The sequence below is a fragment of the Anopheles coluzzii genome, chromosome 3, assembly GCF_943734685.1.
Source record: "Anopheles coluzzii chromosome 3, AcolN3, whole genome shotgun sequence".
Taxonomy (NCBI): domain Eukaryota; kingdom Metazoa; phylum Arthropoda; class Insecta; order Diptera; family Culicidae; genus Anopheles; species Anopheles coluzzii.
In genome coordinates this window covers 2,414,052-2,430,741 of record NC_064671.1, presented here as the reverse complement: position 1 = coordinate 2,430,741, position 16,690 = coordinate 2,414,052, and the positions used below count along the sequence as shown (strand labels likewise).

General features: G+C 47.2%; 1 protein-coding gene across 6 annotated transcripts; it reads right to left on the bottom strand.

Moving 5' to 3' along the window:
* Window positions 1-1,507: 1,507 nt before the first annotated feature.
* Window positions 1,508-16,636, bottom strand: LOC120954660 (rho guanine nucleotide exchange factor 7). Of its 6 annotated transcripts, none has more exons than XM_040374760.2 (9): window positions 15,845-16,636; window positions 11,984-12,187; window positions 11,750-11,906; window positions 11,476-11,676; window positions 10,731-11,403; window positions 8,980-10,390; window positions 7,618-8,919; window positions 6,616-6,889; window positions 6,421-6,526 (listed from the first exon to the last, which is right to left on the bottom strand). In XM_040374760.2, the coding sequence occupies exons 2-9, from the start codon at window positions 12,165-12,167 to the stop codon at window positions 6,523-6,525; spliced, it is 4,206 nt and encodes a 1,401-aa protein (XP_040230694.2). In that variant the 5' UTR covers window positions 12,168-12,187; window positions 15,845-16,636; the 3' UTR covers window positions 6,421-6,522. The 6 variants fall into 6 exon arrangements, with proteins under 6 accessions (XP_040230696.2, XP_040230694.2, XP_040230695.2 ...); XM_040374761.2 differs by having other exon boundaries at window positions 7,618-8,499; window positions 8,581-10,390; window positions 15,845-16,635; XM_040374762.2 differs by lacking the exons at window positions 7,618-8,919; window positions 8,980-10,390 and adding an exon at window positions 1,508-5,313 and having other exon boundaries at window positions 6,176-6,526; window positions 15,845-16,625.
* Between the last annotated feature and the right edge of the window lie 54 nt (window positions 16,637-16,690).

The following is a 16,690-nucleotide window of genomic DNA, read 5'->3' as shown; positions in this document are numbered from 1 at the left end:
CACCGATGGACAATATCCGGAAACATATTTCCTCTCCTTTTGCTTGTGGTAAAGCACGAACATTTCAATTAATATTGCATCTTCTCTTAAAAGCAATAAAAATGCCGTCCCGTCCTTGTCGTTTTAGACAGAGAATAAACACACTTCTAACCCACTTCATGAAGTGATGTCATAATTATCCACACGATCATGCCTTTTGTTGGGTTTGTACTGATCGTGAGTATTGCTCACTTGCTCCACCGTGCGCATACATCGTTATTTTTACGACACGAAATATGTATCTTTTCTTTCCCCATCGCTGAAGGACACCAAATATTGGAAATCAAATCTCCCAAGCCACAGCGGCGAGCCATTCGCAGGCCATTTGCAAAAGCGGCAGTGGTGCGGCGGAAAATTGTTCTCACATGGTCAACTCCCCACCACCACTGCCACGGTCAATTTTCAGCGTAATTTAGGCATTATGTATGCCCAACGCGGTGCTACGCCAACACGATCCCACCAGCGTTTCGGGCAGCGGCGGCGGTTTGATCGATTTTCACTTTCGACAAACCCTCTCATTCACTTTTACCATCCCGCCATCGTACCACGGTACCTCCCGGAGACCGCTCCGAATTGCCGAAATTGATCGTTTCCCCGCGACCACCGTCTCCAGCACCTTGGAAAGAGTCGGTTGGAAAAACTCTATTAACAAAACGCGATCGCAAGGCACAGAAGCAACCAACACTGCTGACTGTTCGGGCGATTGGTTTGTGGGAACTGGTCAGATTCAAATACTGGGCCTCTCGACAGGCAATTGTTCGGATGTGTTATCACTTTCACGGCCACACGGCTTTGCGGTGCTGTTTGTGGACCCAATTTTTCTGGGGGGGCTTTGGCGGCAGCAGCAGTCGAAAACGAAAAATCCTTTCGGATGCCAACATTCCACGATACACACGATACACGGCTCTTTCTTTTTTGTTTTCATTTCTTCTGTTTCATTGCGGGTTTTTTTGTTATTTTGTTACCATGAAAGCATTCTCACTTTCAATCAGATTAGTTGACGACAGACGACGGAGCGGAATTGCTCACAATCGCATCCGACACAATAATTAGACTAATTGTAAATAGATGTGTTAATAATATAAGCCGATCCGGCCACACTCCACTAAACGTATCTGTCTCTTGTTTTCGTTGAAAATACTCGCACAATTCCCGTCTTCCCGTGGTGTGGTGCCGTCCACTGGAATATCGTTAATAAAGTGTTAGTTCACTAAAGGGTCACATGCTCAAACGGTTAAAGTTGGTTGATTGTTTTTGTTTTTTTTTTCTTTTTGGTTCCATCAGCAGGTCGTGTTGGCCGCCCCGTACGTTTCCAGATGACCCATGAGCACTTGCTGCAGGTGACCCCGCTGGCTACGCTCCTCGGCGATCTGCAGCTTAACCTGCGCCATGTCTTGCTGCAGCTGGCGCACGCTGATGAATAGCTGTCGTAAGGTGGGGGTCATTTCGTCGTACTCTACACCTGATAGAGCGACCGTAGCGAGAGGGGCCCGGGAGAGGGGAACAAGAAGGACAAACCGAGCGGCGGAGAAAACCAATGCATGATCGAACCGGATTAAAGATAAATAAAAAGAGAAAGAAAGGAAGAAAAAAGAAGGAACAAATATGAAACGATTAAACAAACCACAAATCAATGTTCACCTTCTACCACACCACGAGCGGCACTCATATTACAGAAAAAAGAAGGCATAAATATCCACCGCACGGTAGAAACTATAACAAACTACAAAACATCAGCGTAACGGGACAAGAAGCACAACATAATCAAAAACGCCAACAGCCCAAAATCTCCACCAAACTGACCCCATTACTGTCCGAGACCGAAATACGCCGCACCGCACCGGCCAAAGGAGGACAAAATCGGGTCAGCCCTCCCTCCGTAAGAAGTGGTCCTCCCGCCTGCGGTAGGGGTTTTATGTTTAATTTGTTCAAAAGCGCACGATGGATGCACTGCTTTTGAAGGTGGCGGCGGCGTAATTATTCACACTTTTAGATTTAGATCAGCCCTTATTACGGTTGCGACGACAGAAGTGTCCGTAAAGCAATAGCAGCAGCAGCAGTTAGGTTTTGCCCCATTGCCATTGTTTTACTGTTCCGTGGAGTCTTTCGGGGGGGGGACGTGTAGGTTGGGTGTTGTAAGGAGAAAGAGTGAAAGATGAACCGCGCTTACCATGGGAAAACACGTTCTTTTCGACCTCGAAACAAAATCACCCTTTTCATGAGCAATCTGGACAGATAAAACAAGAACGCTGCTTCGTTCAGACCATAAACTACACTAATTATGCTCGATGCTGAGCAACACACAAAAATTAGCGATCACGCATAACGCCGTGGGCAGTCCCTCCGTTTAATTCATTACATAAAGTCAATAATCGGAATAAAAATCTAACACTTTCCCTTCGTGATCGCTACGAAGATCGCATCAATAAATCGATCGATTTGGCGTGCGAGTGTGTATCTGACGTAACGAAGCGTCACGGTTTAAATGCAACACAAATGAACTCAAGTATCTGCATAGGATTGCAACGAAAAAAAGGGATCAATCTACATCGCCCATCTGCATTTTGAACCACAAACACATCCGCCATCGAGCCGTTTCGTTACCGTTTTTTGGACAACTCAAATGACGACCGGGCGCTCGGCGAAGCGTGGCGGCGGCGGTTTGACTAAGATCGCTGAAGCAGCCGCCGGCAAGTAAAAACAATACGACTATTACACACTCCACACAAACACCACACCACACCTTCACCTCCGAGATGATGCTCATTTGTTTTGCTGGCGTCGTGAGGTACAAAAAAAGTGATTTATTTTCGTCTGCTCCGCCATAAAAACCGAAACCCAAGCCCCAACTTAATCTGCTGTGAACGCGTTTTCCTTCATGCATTTCTGCATTTCTTTCGAGGCACGGGTCTCTCGGTTTTCTAGGTCGATATCTCTCCCCATGCTTGACACTCGCTTTCATCGAGCTGCTGCTGCTGTCACCCTCAGCAAGGGGGATTTTTTATTTATCTGAATCTTTTTTAAACAACTGAAAACTTTTATTACTCTCTTGGTAAGGCTGATCCCAAACAAGCGTTTGGCGATGAATTGCATAAACGCATCATCTTGGCGATTATGTGAACGTTGCTTATTCAGGCAACATATTTACGTTGCAAGGAACAGAAGGAAATAGTGATTCTTTCGATTCTAACTACATTTCTCAGCACATAAAGCATGAAGCAGCTACGGCAGAACGTACAGGAAGAGGTTACACAGAAACGCGATTCTTTACTACTTCGTCTAATATCACATAATGGTTTTTGGCCACTCTTCGAGAGCTGCTACGCGGTTGGATAAATAGTGAAAAGTGAAAGATCACTCCGGTAGACGTCTAACGATCAGATACTTCTTGCTAGCCGAATTGTGTAGAATAGTGTGTCTGTTTTTTTATTTATTATCATTCCATCATTTCTCGCCCACGTAGATCCCTTCCTTCCTTCCTACACTACATTGTATATCCACAACAAGCAACACGGAGTATATATGTATATGCAGTTTGACCGCTCAGAGTACCACTAAGTGCACCATGTACTAAATGGCCAAATACCAGGCCGACACGACATTCATTCGCTTCAAGCGATAAAAAAAACAACCAAAAAGCTAGCAGATTGCAAAATACACTGTAGGCCAATTTCGATGTTTGATCGTGTGCGGGTGGTATAAGTATATGCGAGTATATCATTTCCAAATTGGTGCCTTCTTTCCAAGCCGGCAGATTAATAAAGCAAGCCCACAGTAGATATATGAAGAGCAACACATCCAGCTAGCATTAAGCTACGACGGCAATACACAACTGATTAACAAACAAACGATCCTAGATCGATTATACGCGTCACACCACTACATTGTGTGAATATGGTTACCCTGTGTACAACATTCGGTTAGTAATTGGTGTATAAAGTATGGCGTTTGCTTTGCATACACATCGATCGAAGGTCCTTGAGACGGTGAGCGTAGCATTACAGACGGATAGTGTTGTTGGTCGTTTACACGTTTAAACAGTGAAATAGTTTGTGAACCCAGTTAAGGAACATCCTTCGCTATGCGTTAGGACAACAGCCTACGGTACGGTACATATCTCTATAGAGTCCGGTTGCATTGGGCAACGCGTTGAAATGGCACAAACAAAAAGCTACTACCGCTAGTGTGGCAGCACAGCACGAGTCTACGAAACCTATCGACCCTATCGATGGTGCTGCCAGTAGAACATCCACAGCTTGTTGCAGCATGACACCGAGTTGCGGGACATATCGTCGCGCAGGTTGTCTTCCTGCAGCAGCGAACCTCGCGCCTCCGCGTCCTCGTGCTCTCCTCCATCGTCGCCGTTTAGCTGCGGGGTCGAACGGCGGAGTTGCGATATTTTTGAGTTTCGCTTCAATCCCTGCGCCGTCTCGAACGACCGATTCAAGCGCCGATCGTACAGCGACCCACTGGTACCGGTGGACGGGTGCCCTAAGGGCAGATACTCCCCACCGATATAACCGCCACCTTCCGGTGCCGGCGGTGGCGGACTTGTGTCCCGGTCGGGAATGACCGCATCTAGCTCGCGGCTCGTCGTCCGGTGCCGATGCCGATGATGGTGCTGTGGTGGTGATTGGTGGTGGTGGTGTTGGTGTTGATACGTGGCGAGGTTTAAACTACCACCGCCCGGCAGCTGATTCGCATTCATCCAAACGGTCTGCTGCTTAGAAACGCGCGATAGCAGTGGTGTGTTGGTGTTTGTGTTCATGAAAATATTATCATAGTTTGAGCCGGATCGAGCGATCGGATTATGGTATCCTGTGGCCGCCTGCGGTCCTGTCTTTAACGTGTTAATAGAACGCGGCCCACCGTTTGCATTGCGGCCCGATTCCTCCGAGTGCGATCGCCACTCGGTACTGCCGTAGCCGCCGATCGAATATCGAGCTCGTTGATGGTGTTGCTGTTGTTTCTGCTGCTGTTGCTGCAGGTGCTGCTGGGACTGGGGCTGCTGCACACCGTTCGGCATGCTGAGTGTCGCAATCGAGGCCGCGTACAGATTGAAACTGTTCGGGCTAGCTTCCCGCCAAATGTGCGACGAGTTAATGCTGTTTGTGGAGGTGTGTGTCCGGCTGTTCTTGATGCCGCCACCGCTCGGGAGGTAGGACGACAGCGAGGAGCAAGTGAAGGGTAGCTGCGGATTGGACGAGGAAAAGTGTTTGCTGGTTTTCAACTTTCCACCGCGGATTGGCAAACACGGTGTCCAGGGAAGCAGCGCTATGTACGGTTACAAAGGCGCATATTTATTGGTTGGTTTGCGTTGCGGATAGCATCAATTTAATGGCACAAAAAATAAACGATGGCCAAAAATTTGCCGCATGTCGGTACGTTACGATAGGACGGTGGAGTTAGGAAGCAAATGGACAAAAGGGAAAAGAGAGAAGACATAATACAATGAAACAGTTTAGCCTTCTGTAAGTGTTTGTTCGTTTTGCATTCTCGCATTAGATTTTGTAAGAAAAATACAGCGATGAAAATCATTATCACATTTCTTTGCCAAGCTTTGACAGACAATTAAACACAACACAAATTATGCAAAGTATAACGAGAAATAAAACATGCTCAACCAGCACTGTAAAGTGAGATGATGAAATTATAAAACAATCAAATTAATCTGGTGCAAATTAAATACACACTATTGATGTATCCAACAAAAACGCTCCTTTCCATCTTACCGCTTAGCACCACCCCATTTTATAACGCAACATTTAATCAAAAATGCGTGCAATGATAAATAAGCAACCAAAATTAATTCCCTCCTGTGCCAAACAAGAATCGACTGTTTCTTGTTTGAATAGTGACGTTGCGTTAATCATTAACCCACGATCCCATTATTGTTGTGCGAGCAGAACCTATCCTAACGTTTTATAATCTCAAAACAGTCCAATAAAATGATAAAACTTCATTAGCAACTGTTATACGATAACCTTTGAAGATGCCCCCAATCCCACAACACAACAACAAGTGCGATTAATAATAAACACGTAGTGACGGAAACAAACGAAAATAAAACACAAATATTATAGGAACAGAATACAATAACAAGCAAGATAAGCCACAAACACTACACACAGCTTACCTGAATGCATAGTGTTGCGCGAAGTGCTCTGGTAGGCGGCACAGTACGCTTCGATGACGCGCAGAACTAGTGCATCCTCCTCGTAGGTCGGTGACACCTTCGAGCTCGAGCTGAAACTCAAACTGTGATGCACGCTATCGGAGGTGTTTAAAATGGTGCTGCCTCCTCCACTGCTGCCACCGCCGACACAGCTGGCCGCCGCTCCCCCAATGCTTCCGGTAATGCTTGCCGTAGCACTTCGCCCGCCGCCTGTTCCACCTCCAGCACTGCCCGTGCCGCTGACGGCAACCGAGCTTAGAAACGCTGGACGCAATGGAGGTGCCGGTCTTAGGTTAGTGATGTTCCAATTAGCTAGAACAGGGGAGAAAAACAGAGACAACATGTAAGATGAAGCGATTGACGAAGAGAAAGCAGTAGCAGAGAAGCTTTATTCCGCATACCTTTTTCCGAAAAACCTTTTTGATTTAGAGCCGCTTGGTTTGCCTCGAGACGATTTAGGTTCAGGGAGTTCGGGGAAGCTGACAGATTTGGATTCTGTTGATGTTGCTTTAGTTGCTGTTGTTGGAGCTGCTGTTGCTGCTGCTGCTGTACTTGATTGTAGCTCAGATGGTGATTGAACGACTGGCTGCGTTTGTGTTGCGACATGTGCTGCACGATGCTGGACGTGCCGCTGCGCGATGGATGGCTGTTTCCGGTTGCTGACGGCGGTGACATCTGTGAGATAAAACAGGCAGACACTCATTAACGGGCAAATACCGATCGTATTGTTTCCAGCTTTGCTCTAAGCAACCAACCACAAATCCATTCATCATACACACCGAATTGCCCACAGCACATGGAAATGATAAGGTAACACGCCGGGAAACTTACTACGCTAATGAACAGAGCGCCAATGATGCACAGAGATGGTTTATTAACAAGCAATGGGTGTACGGTTGGGTGAAACAGCGCCCGAAAAGCGAAAGCGAAGTGCGAATTATTGATGCATTCGGCAAAACTTCGCTATTCCTGTGAAAACGTGACTTTACTGATAGGAATGCTCGCTCACAGGGCTCAGGCAGGGTGCGATTTGGCTTTACTTTATGTACAATAGCAATGATTGTAATCAAACACACACACACACAAACACACACATAAACACAAAGCAAAGTTGCATTCTGATGATTGGGCCACGGGTTACGGAAGGACACTTGTAGAGCACGTTTATTCGACTGTACTAATCACAATTAGTTTTCGAGTGCAGTCGCAAGAACACCTAAAATATCACACAACATAGGAACATCGAAAATTAATAACAATACTCATCGAGAACAACAAAAGCAACACAAGATGATAAGGTAAAGAAAACGGGGAGAAAATCATAGTAACAACAATCAATAACAACAATAAAGGAAATCGAAAACATAAAGCTAACTCAAACAAAACAGAAAAAACACGCTTGCCTGAACCCCGAGCGGCTGCACCATTAGAGGAAATGTTCGGACGATGCGATAGACCATCACCACCAGAAGGAAAGACGCCCGCCTGGCTGGTCGTGGGTTTGCTACTATTAGTACTGCTACTATTGCTACTATCACCAATGCATGGAGATCGTGGCGACATGGGCCGTGATAGTGGCCCCGAGGCCGGTGGCAACTTCAGCGACTCGTTGCTCGTGGCGACAAATATCGGTAACTTTTCCTTCTTCCACCAGTGTGCATAAAGCCCAGTTTTGTAGGTGATCCGGTCCTGCGCTGACTCGCCGCCGGTGGGCGGAACCGCCGATTGCATCAATCCCCGTTGCATGGCAGCGGAAGAGCGATCGTACAGATTCACTACAATGCGACTTCGGCCAGAATAGAGCCGTGGTTCGGCGGCAGCATCGCCTTCTCTGTCCATCGAGGAGAATAACGAGAACACTCGATCTTCACTTCTACTACGCACTACCCGATCATGTCCCGAATGATCATGTAGCGCCGAAAGCCTTCTTGGTTCGGACAGCGCAACCGCAGACTGTTCCACTTCTACCGATGCCCCGTCACCTCCCGCGACAGTGGCACTGTTCTTCTCCAAGTCTTGCCGCCTCTCACCATGAGGCTGAGAAGTATCATGAGCATGCTGATCATTATGGTGATCGTACTGTCCACTATCGGTGAAATCGAACTCACTCTCACCAACGAGCGCAAATCGACCCAAATTGTGACTTGAGCGAGATTGTCTCAGCGAAAACGAACGTGCAGGAACGCCATCGACAACATCTTCCGGAGGCTCACGATCGTGCAGCATCCCGTGAGTAATGTTGCTGTGCGCACTGGGGACGTTCTCGTCCAGAAGTGTACGCTGTTCTGGATAATCACAAAGAAGAAAATCACCGGAAAATTTAGCGGGTCCATCTGGCGACGAGATTGTACAACTACCGGCCATACCTGAATCGCTCGAATGGGGACTGTGGCCCCGGGAATAGAAACTACAGAACCGGCATTTGTGGTCCGAGCCCCCTGGGCCAGTCGCACGGTATCCATCCGATATGTGGTCAGAATCGTCCTGTCCACGAGTGGCACTCTTGTCGTACCTTCCGCGATCCTCACCCGACAAATTGTTGTTCGAATCAAGGTTCTTCGGTGCGGCAGGCGATAATGGTTTACTGGACAGTTGCACGTACTGATAGCTAAGACATCGTCTGGCAGTTGAGGTTGCAGGTTCCGTTGCTTTTTTATCTAGCCTCGTCTCCGGCGTTCTGCTCGTATCCTGCGAATCGTCCTTGTCTTTTCTATGATGATTCGGATTTAGCACAAGTTTTTTATCGGAATTTATTGAATGCTTACGGAATGGTGACTGCTCGCGAGATAAACGTCCAAGCACAATGTTGTCGAGAATCTGACGATCATCGGCACCGGTGTCTCCGGATGCTGAGCTCGTTGGAAAGTTGTACAGCAACTCCGCCGTCACCGGATCGGGCGCGGGCATGATGGCGGGTATGTCTAGCGAACTGGAATGTACACTGTTGCGATCGGTATTGCCCGCCCCGTTTGAGGTCCCTGCCGTAGTTCCCTGTGCATCCGCGACCTGGCAGTCTTCTTTCCACGAAGGAATGTATATTTCTGTTACCGACGAGTTGTTGAAACGGTTGCCCACGAAGTACGTCGGCATGCTGTGGCGCTCCTCGGTGATCGTTTTTTGCTGCAGGGAGTGTTTTATCTGCATGGACTCGTCTAGATTAAGCAGATTTTCGCAAGCCATTCGTCCGTGGGCATCCCTATGCTCGAAGCTGGACACTTGTGACTGTTCCGAGCACTGCAGCTTTAATTCGCCTAGCATCAGGCGTGCCGTAGACGTATGGATTCCCGACGACCGTCCAGCGTTTGATCGAGCACTGCCATGCGCCCCGCCACTGTTGAGCGATTCACGATCGTTAAGGCGTAGAAACGGAATCGCTGCCGAACCAATCATTTCTGAGCTACGATTATCATCGTTATCGTAGTCGCCATCTTCTGATGCACTGTCCGCTTCGTCTGTGGAACAAGAGGAGGTTTTTTGGGCACCAACTTTATACGTAAAAGAACCACCCTCGGTAGAATGTGGATCATCGTAACTTTCATACACTGTGCTGCCTTCACAACTGCTGTCGGGATTGGGCTTACTTTTACCAGCAAAAAATGTTATCGTTTCGTATGCATCGTCATCTTCCTCCACATAATCCACTGCATTCTGGCGTTCGAGGTTTGATCGACTTCTCGAGCAAGAGGATGAAGCGCACGATGACGACTCAGAGTCGCTGGAGTTGTAGCTCCTCTCCCGTGAACGACACTCTTTTCTTGCACTGCTTTCTGCGTCACCTTCCTTACTGGTCTGCTGCTCGGTCGAGTTTGCATCATGTTTGCTATGTTCTGGGGGCACTGCCCGTGCTGCCGCTTCCTTGTCGCGTCGTTGCATCCGCACAGTAGTTTTATGTCGCCGCCGTCTCATCACTACCAAGCGTCTGTCATATTTGTGAGTTACTTGGGGATATAGTAAAGCTTGCACGACATACCGGGACAGTTCACCCGCTCGGAAAAGGCGACGAAAATAGCTGGTCAACTCGGCATAAGGTGCCATAGGTGGGTAATTCGGAGGCGGAAGTGTTGCTTCAAAGTCAGCACCATACATTCCGCACCCCCGACCACCATTGTCGTCATATGCACACACGGATACACGAGTACTGTAGCCACGAGAATCGAGTGCTAATTGTTTCCTGCACTATTTGCACATGTAATCCGTAATGTACATGTTGCAAACCGGGATTTTCCACAAAAAAAAATCGATCATACACACCAAAGAAGATGCCACACGCCACCGGACATAATATGGGATTTAGTTAATTGTTTTTAAGAATAATTGAACAAGAGAGAAAAAAGAGAAAATAAAATTTAAATAATACAACCCACATTACACTTGAAGATTCGTGCTCCACTCATACATTCACGAATATTGTCTAGTAAAAACTGTCTTTAAACATTGCCTACCAGAACACCCTATCCCCAACATTCATACCCGACCATTTACACACACACGCTCACACACACAACAGCATACTTACATGCGGTGGAGGTTGTGGAATATTAACTGCCGAGCTGCTAACGTTGCGCTTCATGTCCACGGCTCCTGTGTTGCCCTGCTCAGCTGTTCCGGACTTGGGGCTCAGCAATTCCACCCAGCGATTGGCCTCATTCGGTCCTTGACACACTGCTACGATGCGATCGATCAGTGTGCCACTGATTTCAAACGCATTTTTTAGCTGATCCGTATCTTCCAAACGGTTCACCGTGATGCCCGTCAAGGGAAGCTTTCCTTCGTACTTGAAAGCGCTCATTCGCTGGCTGACGCTCAATATCAGCAGCGTCTGGGGAAATAGCACCAGGTAGCGGTCCTTATGCTCTGGCCCAACAGCCACACTGCCCATGTGGATGATGTCACCGAGCGTGCTCAGCTCAGCACCCTGCCATCCGCGCACTGGTCCGGTTAGTATCTGCAGCTCCAGTTCCTTCTGCCGTCGAGTAGCCGAGCAAGAGGAAGCAATATCCTTGTACACGGCGATACTGCGTTGAGTATCGCCTCTGTCCGGATGTCCGCTTTCCATGTGGCGTTCGAGTTCCTGCAGTATGGCGGCATACTTATCAAGACGCCGAAACGGCTTCGAAAGACCGGTAGTAAGCACAAGCAGACCCGGCTTAGCTGCACCCTGTTTTTCCATGAACACATTCAGCTCATCACTGTGGGAAAGGAAAGATGAACAATCAATTAACAACATTCAACAACGGCTAGGGAGTTATTGATTTCATTACCGAAACTTATCCACTATCACTATGGCACGGGGATGCGCTGCACAGTAGAATTGGTGTATTTTCTTCATCGTTGGGGCATTCGACAGAAACACCTTGCCAACACGATCATTGCAATCCTCCAGAGTCTGTAAGAACTCTTCGTGCATTTCCACCACTTCGAGAAAGTTGCACATTAATTGCGTATATTCGTTGGAAGAAAGTCTGCAATAAGGATGGAAAGCGTTAACAGTGCGCAATACCAGTAGACATTCACATCATGCTAAGCTCTACGTACATTTGGCTGCCTTCCAGCGGTTCCAGGAAGTTTTCGGATAGGCCGCGCAACTCGGCAACATGTGCCTTCTCGCTTTCTAACAAATCACGAAACACCACCGATCGAAAGGCCTGTATTTCCTCGGGGGGTCGTATTGTTTCGGATAAGGGCAACGGTCCTGGGGAATTATTAATAAAAAATACTTTAGGTTAACAAACATGTCACATATTTTGAAACATTTTACATTGAACTTACCGACATATTCCTTCACGTAATTGCTAGGAAACCAGCCAGTCTTGTCGCCCAACGTTCCCTCCCACCAACCACCCTCTTCACGCTGGGTAAGCGTTATGATATCGCCCTTTTTGAAACACAGCTCGTCGTTGTTGGAACCCTTGAACGAATACTGTGCCTGTACAGTAATTATCGAAGAGTCCATGGCGATAAAGGCGGTTTGTTCTGCAAATAAAGTCGAAACACATTACATGAAAACGCCTGTTCTGAACAAATCAGCTACCAATTCTGGGGTATTGCCATAACGCGAAGCAGAAAACGTGCCTCATATTTCGGCCATATGTGCAAGTATACCAACCCGTTCCGTTACAGATAAATCATGCATATGTAGAAAGACAGATCGAATTCCACAAACTTATAAATAGTCCCTTGTATGTCTTACGCCTCAATATTTGAAAAATGTTCACCAAAAAAGATGACAAGCGCAAGCATCTACCCCGTTTTCCGTTTCGCACCAACAGACAGTATGACGCACGCACGTGTTTTAGTGGATGAACATTCGACACTGCTGCTCAGAATCGCTGCAATTCGACGCACATAAAACACGAATGGTTTCAAATACTTTAATCCAATTGGATTTAGACACAAACGGACGCTAAGCGAACCAATCAAACAAGGAACAAAATTGAAATGTTTTAATTTTCCAAGAGAAAGATTCAAAATACAAAACATAGACGCTGTAGTTAGTTAGTTATTTTCGCTATCGTTTATCCTGTTCAGTTTATTGATAACAAATCACAACTATTAACCAGGCTCATTATCCCTAGCTTCCGTCAACCGCTGCTGCTTATACCAGGTGTTTCGAAGGCCGTTTCGAATTAGTTTCGCACATAGTTCTACATTAAACACATACATTTTGTAACGTTGTTCCTATACGTGTCGGTATAAATAAAATGGAAATGATTCATATGATTATGCGAGTTCATGAGTGTGTGTGTGTGTGTGTGTGTGTGTGTATGTGTGTGTGTAAGTGTGTATGCTTAGGTATATTTCGATCTTGTTATGATAATGTGGCCGCTGCTATTGGGAAAACACAAACAGGTATATCAGTATCACCACCATTATGATGTACCATATCAACACAACGTAATTTTGATGCATCGTCATGATAAGGGTCTCGCAATGCGTCGATTGATTAAGGTATGGATTACAAGAAATAACTTCTTTTTTTTGTATCAAACGCGTGACCAAAAGTCACTGGACTGGATTAATCGTCTTAGCCTGCACGGAATGCCAAATTTGCATTACTCATTTGGCCGCCGGGGCCCTGCGCGCTATCAAAGTTGCTTGCAGCTTGCAGAATTTCTATAATTATTCTTCGTCACTTGGCGCACGATCACATGACTTCTCCCAGGAGAGATATTATGCACTGGCTGGGCTGCTATGAGGCGAACCGTCGTCTGACAAATACATTCTCTTCCCTGGTGGGTTGTCTAAAATAAAAGGAATAAAATTGATATTCCATATATTTATCCTATTTTCTCCTACCAGCTCTATTGCCATTTCGAGCTTCGTTTACTTACGCTCTCGGCTGTAGAGCTACGCATATGTTGCGTCCAATGAATCACCAAAATGCCATGACGAAACAAGATTTGTGGGGGCACCGCCTCGAACACTAATCGGAATCGGTTTGGTTCGTTTGGAGATGTCGCACGATTGGAAGAAAATAATGTCCACTCGGGACCACGGAAAAGGTTATTCTTTCCTTTGAAAATCTCAACACAATACTGGTTCTAACGCCGTCCTAAGCACAGCACAACCGATTCGTCTCACTGCTCGCCAGTGATAGGACATAACGAGAACTGCCAAAAACCGTTTTTCGCGATGAACCACTCGGCCACACCTCACCTAACGCCCTCCCGTCCCGGGTACACGCCACGACGAAGAGATGCGTTATTTTCGAGGAAATTTATTTGGCAAAACATATTCGAGAAAATAGTTCCCTTTGGTCGCCGCACGCCCTGGCTGACACACAAGTGACAGCACCCGTCGCTTCCATAATGGCAGGATGGTGGCCCGTTGGGTACGCCAAAACATCCACAACCAAAGCCAACGTGACGCCACTCAGCTACACATTATGCAAATCTTCGGATTTGTCGACACATTTGCAACAATACTTCTATGCATGCATACCAAGTCATATGAATACACCAACGCTGATGTGAACACAGTTTGTAAAGGCCTCATCTAGCGTACATTTGTAATTTGCACCCCTACACGTTACGTTGAACGTTAAGACGACTCTAAATGACCCCAAATCGATTGCATTACCGAATGGGAATTGCGCGAAAATCACATCTAAAGAGCGAAATAACTCACTCCGATCACCACGAGGGGTTGGGGCCCTGGCAACAGTCCAACAGTCAATGGAAACGGGTTTTGAAAATTAGACCCATAAACAATTCGCCCGCAAAACCCCGGGCTGCTGCGATAGGACATGGCGATGTACAATGATTGTTCGCGCGCATTTGCTAACACACACGTGGGGTAGTTGCGTTTGCGGCCGTTTGTTAAAACAGCAAACAGACTTTGACGCGTATCTTATTTCAGACACTTTGGTGCGTCCTTGTTGATGGATAGCTCTGGTTCCAGCAACGCTCCAAGAATGTGTTTCTTTCGCTGAAACAGATCGGCGTATTTAGACAAAGTTAAAGCTTTGCCGTTTTTTCCTCCTTTCCGATCTGCGTGTGGCCGCACGTCGCTTGTGTGCGGAATGTGACATGTCGTTTACAACAGGTGTTTTCGTTTTACTGGTGTCCCGCAGCAAGCCGAAATGCGCGAGGATTGTAGAACAAATTAAATACTGGCCACCCTTGGTTAAATTTAGAGAACAAGCATTTGCATTCTGTCTTAACAAACTAAACACTTTTACAGATGAATTACGATCAGCATTCGTGAGATGGGAAGGGAGGGGGTCTAGGAACGTGTCCTTATTTTTGAACACCCCACCCAAATTTGAAGCAGAAAAGTGTTTATATCGCTCATGCTCGTTTGAAACAGATTGACGGTGGGATTGATGATTTTACAACATAACAGCGCCGGATTATTATTGCCCCCGTATGATCCCTCGAAAGGGCAATAAACCAGCACTCAGGTTCGGGTCGGGCTGTGGATTCACGTGCATTTCCCCCATTTCGTGTGGAGACGCTCGCGCTCGTGCATGCCGTAGACATCGAGACTCGGCGAGGGATTTTACTATTTCCACTCAACGCACGCAGGCCCGATTATGAATGTTCCCCCATCCGCCCCTGCTACAGATCGAGCAAAGATATATCGCACCGCCACTACTGCTGCTGCTGGCGGTGATGGTGGTAGTGATGCTCGAAAGATTCATTCGGCTCTCGATCGTTACTATAAATAGAAAAATAAATTTCATGGCGACACAGCAAATGTCCAATGCCATCCGGCGACGACAACCAAGAAACAACAACCGTTTTGATGGTGGTGCGATCACTGCTTGCTCTGATCTTCACCTAGAATGAGCATCGCTCAACAGCATCTTGGTCGTCGTCATTTTCGCTTCGCATGGGTGCTTTGTGTCGGTTCACCGATCAATGGAATCTTGTTTGTGCTTATTATTATCTGCGGCCTTTTTTGAGCTTGCTTGCTTGCCCAGTCACCGGTTGTGTCGCCTTATCAAATGCTCGCTCGAACACTGATTGATCAGCATCAACAAGCCAAACAGTCCAATCGAACCGTTTTTCCAACCAGCAGGGGACACATTCGCTTGGCCTTAGACATTTAGGTGGACCCTTCTCAAATATAGCAAAGCAAGAGCATAAAATATTCCTATACCCAGGATTTATAATTAGCATCACTTACATGGGAAGAGGAAAAGTGAAAAAATCTCCTTCGGTCGATACACGCTTTGCCACAGGCCTTAGCACCGCCACCGTCGCCACCGCCGCAGCCGCCGCCGCCGCTGCCGCTTTCGTCACCTTCTGCCGCCGTCGCTTCCGCCAAACCAAAAGGACAAGATCACTGGCACCCAAAAATATTTACTTTCCCCGTTTTGCTGCACCTCGCACGTACCGACATCCGACCATGCCAGCCTGCCAGTGCCTGCTTCGTCGGCGTTTCTGCTGCTGCTTTCTTTCTTAACCCGTTAATTCCGTTGCGTTCTTGGGCCGAAAACGACGATCCGGCGATGGATGGGTTTGGTTCCGATCTGGTTCCGAAGCGCAGAGTCGGATCTCTTTTTTCCTTCCGCTCTACAAATGTCGCACGGCACGAACAAACTTTTGCACGGGGGCAAGGATGGTCACTTGGACAGAACTTTGCACTCGCGCGTATCACAGGCCCAACAATTCTATCTTCATCGCCGAGTACATCGCCAAAAACGGGACAAACGGAGAGCAGGGAAAAAACGCCCACCCGGGAAGCTGGTCGCCGATAACCTTCACTGCTCTCGCTGGTGTATTCGGGACGGGCAAAATGGACAAACGAAAACGAAAACCGAAAGAAAGCACTTCTCGCGTCGGCTAAGCACAGTTTTTCATCTTCCCGTAAAGGACGACATTTTACACGGGGTCCGACACGAACCAACAAAAGTACAGCAGCGCGCCGTACCGCAAACGACGAGCGACAGAAATTCTTTTGCTTTGCTTTGCTTTGCTTTGTGATTAATTTCTGCTCAGCTGCCTGTCAGATGGTGCCAGTGCTGCCAGC

Coding starts and splice junctions, on each gene's coding strand:
- LOC120954660 (XM_040374759.2), bottom strand. CDS start 12,167: ATGGACTCTTCGATAATTACTGTACAGGCACAGTATTCGTTCAAGGGT. Junction 11,907..11,983: donor TTACGTGAAGGAATATGTCG/GTAAGTTCAATG, acceptor ATAATTCCCCAG/GACCGTTGCCCTTATCCGAA. Junction 6,890..7,617: donor TGCAGCCGCTCGGGGTTCAG/GCAAGCGTGTTT, acceptor TTTATCTCACAG/ATGTCACCGCCGTCAGCAAC.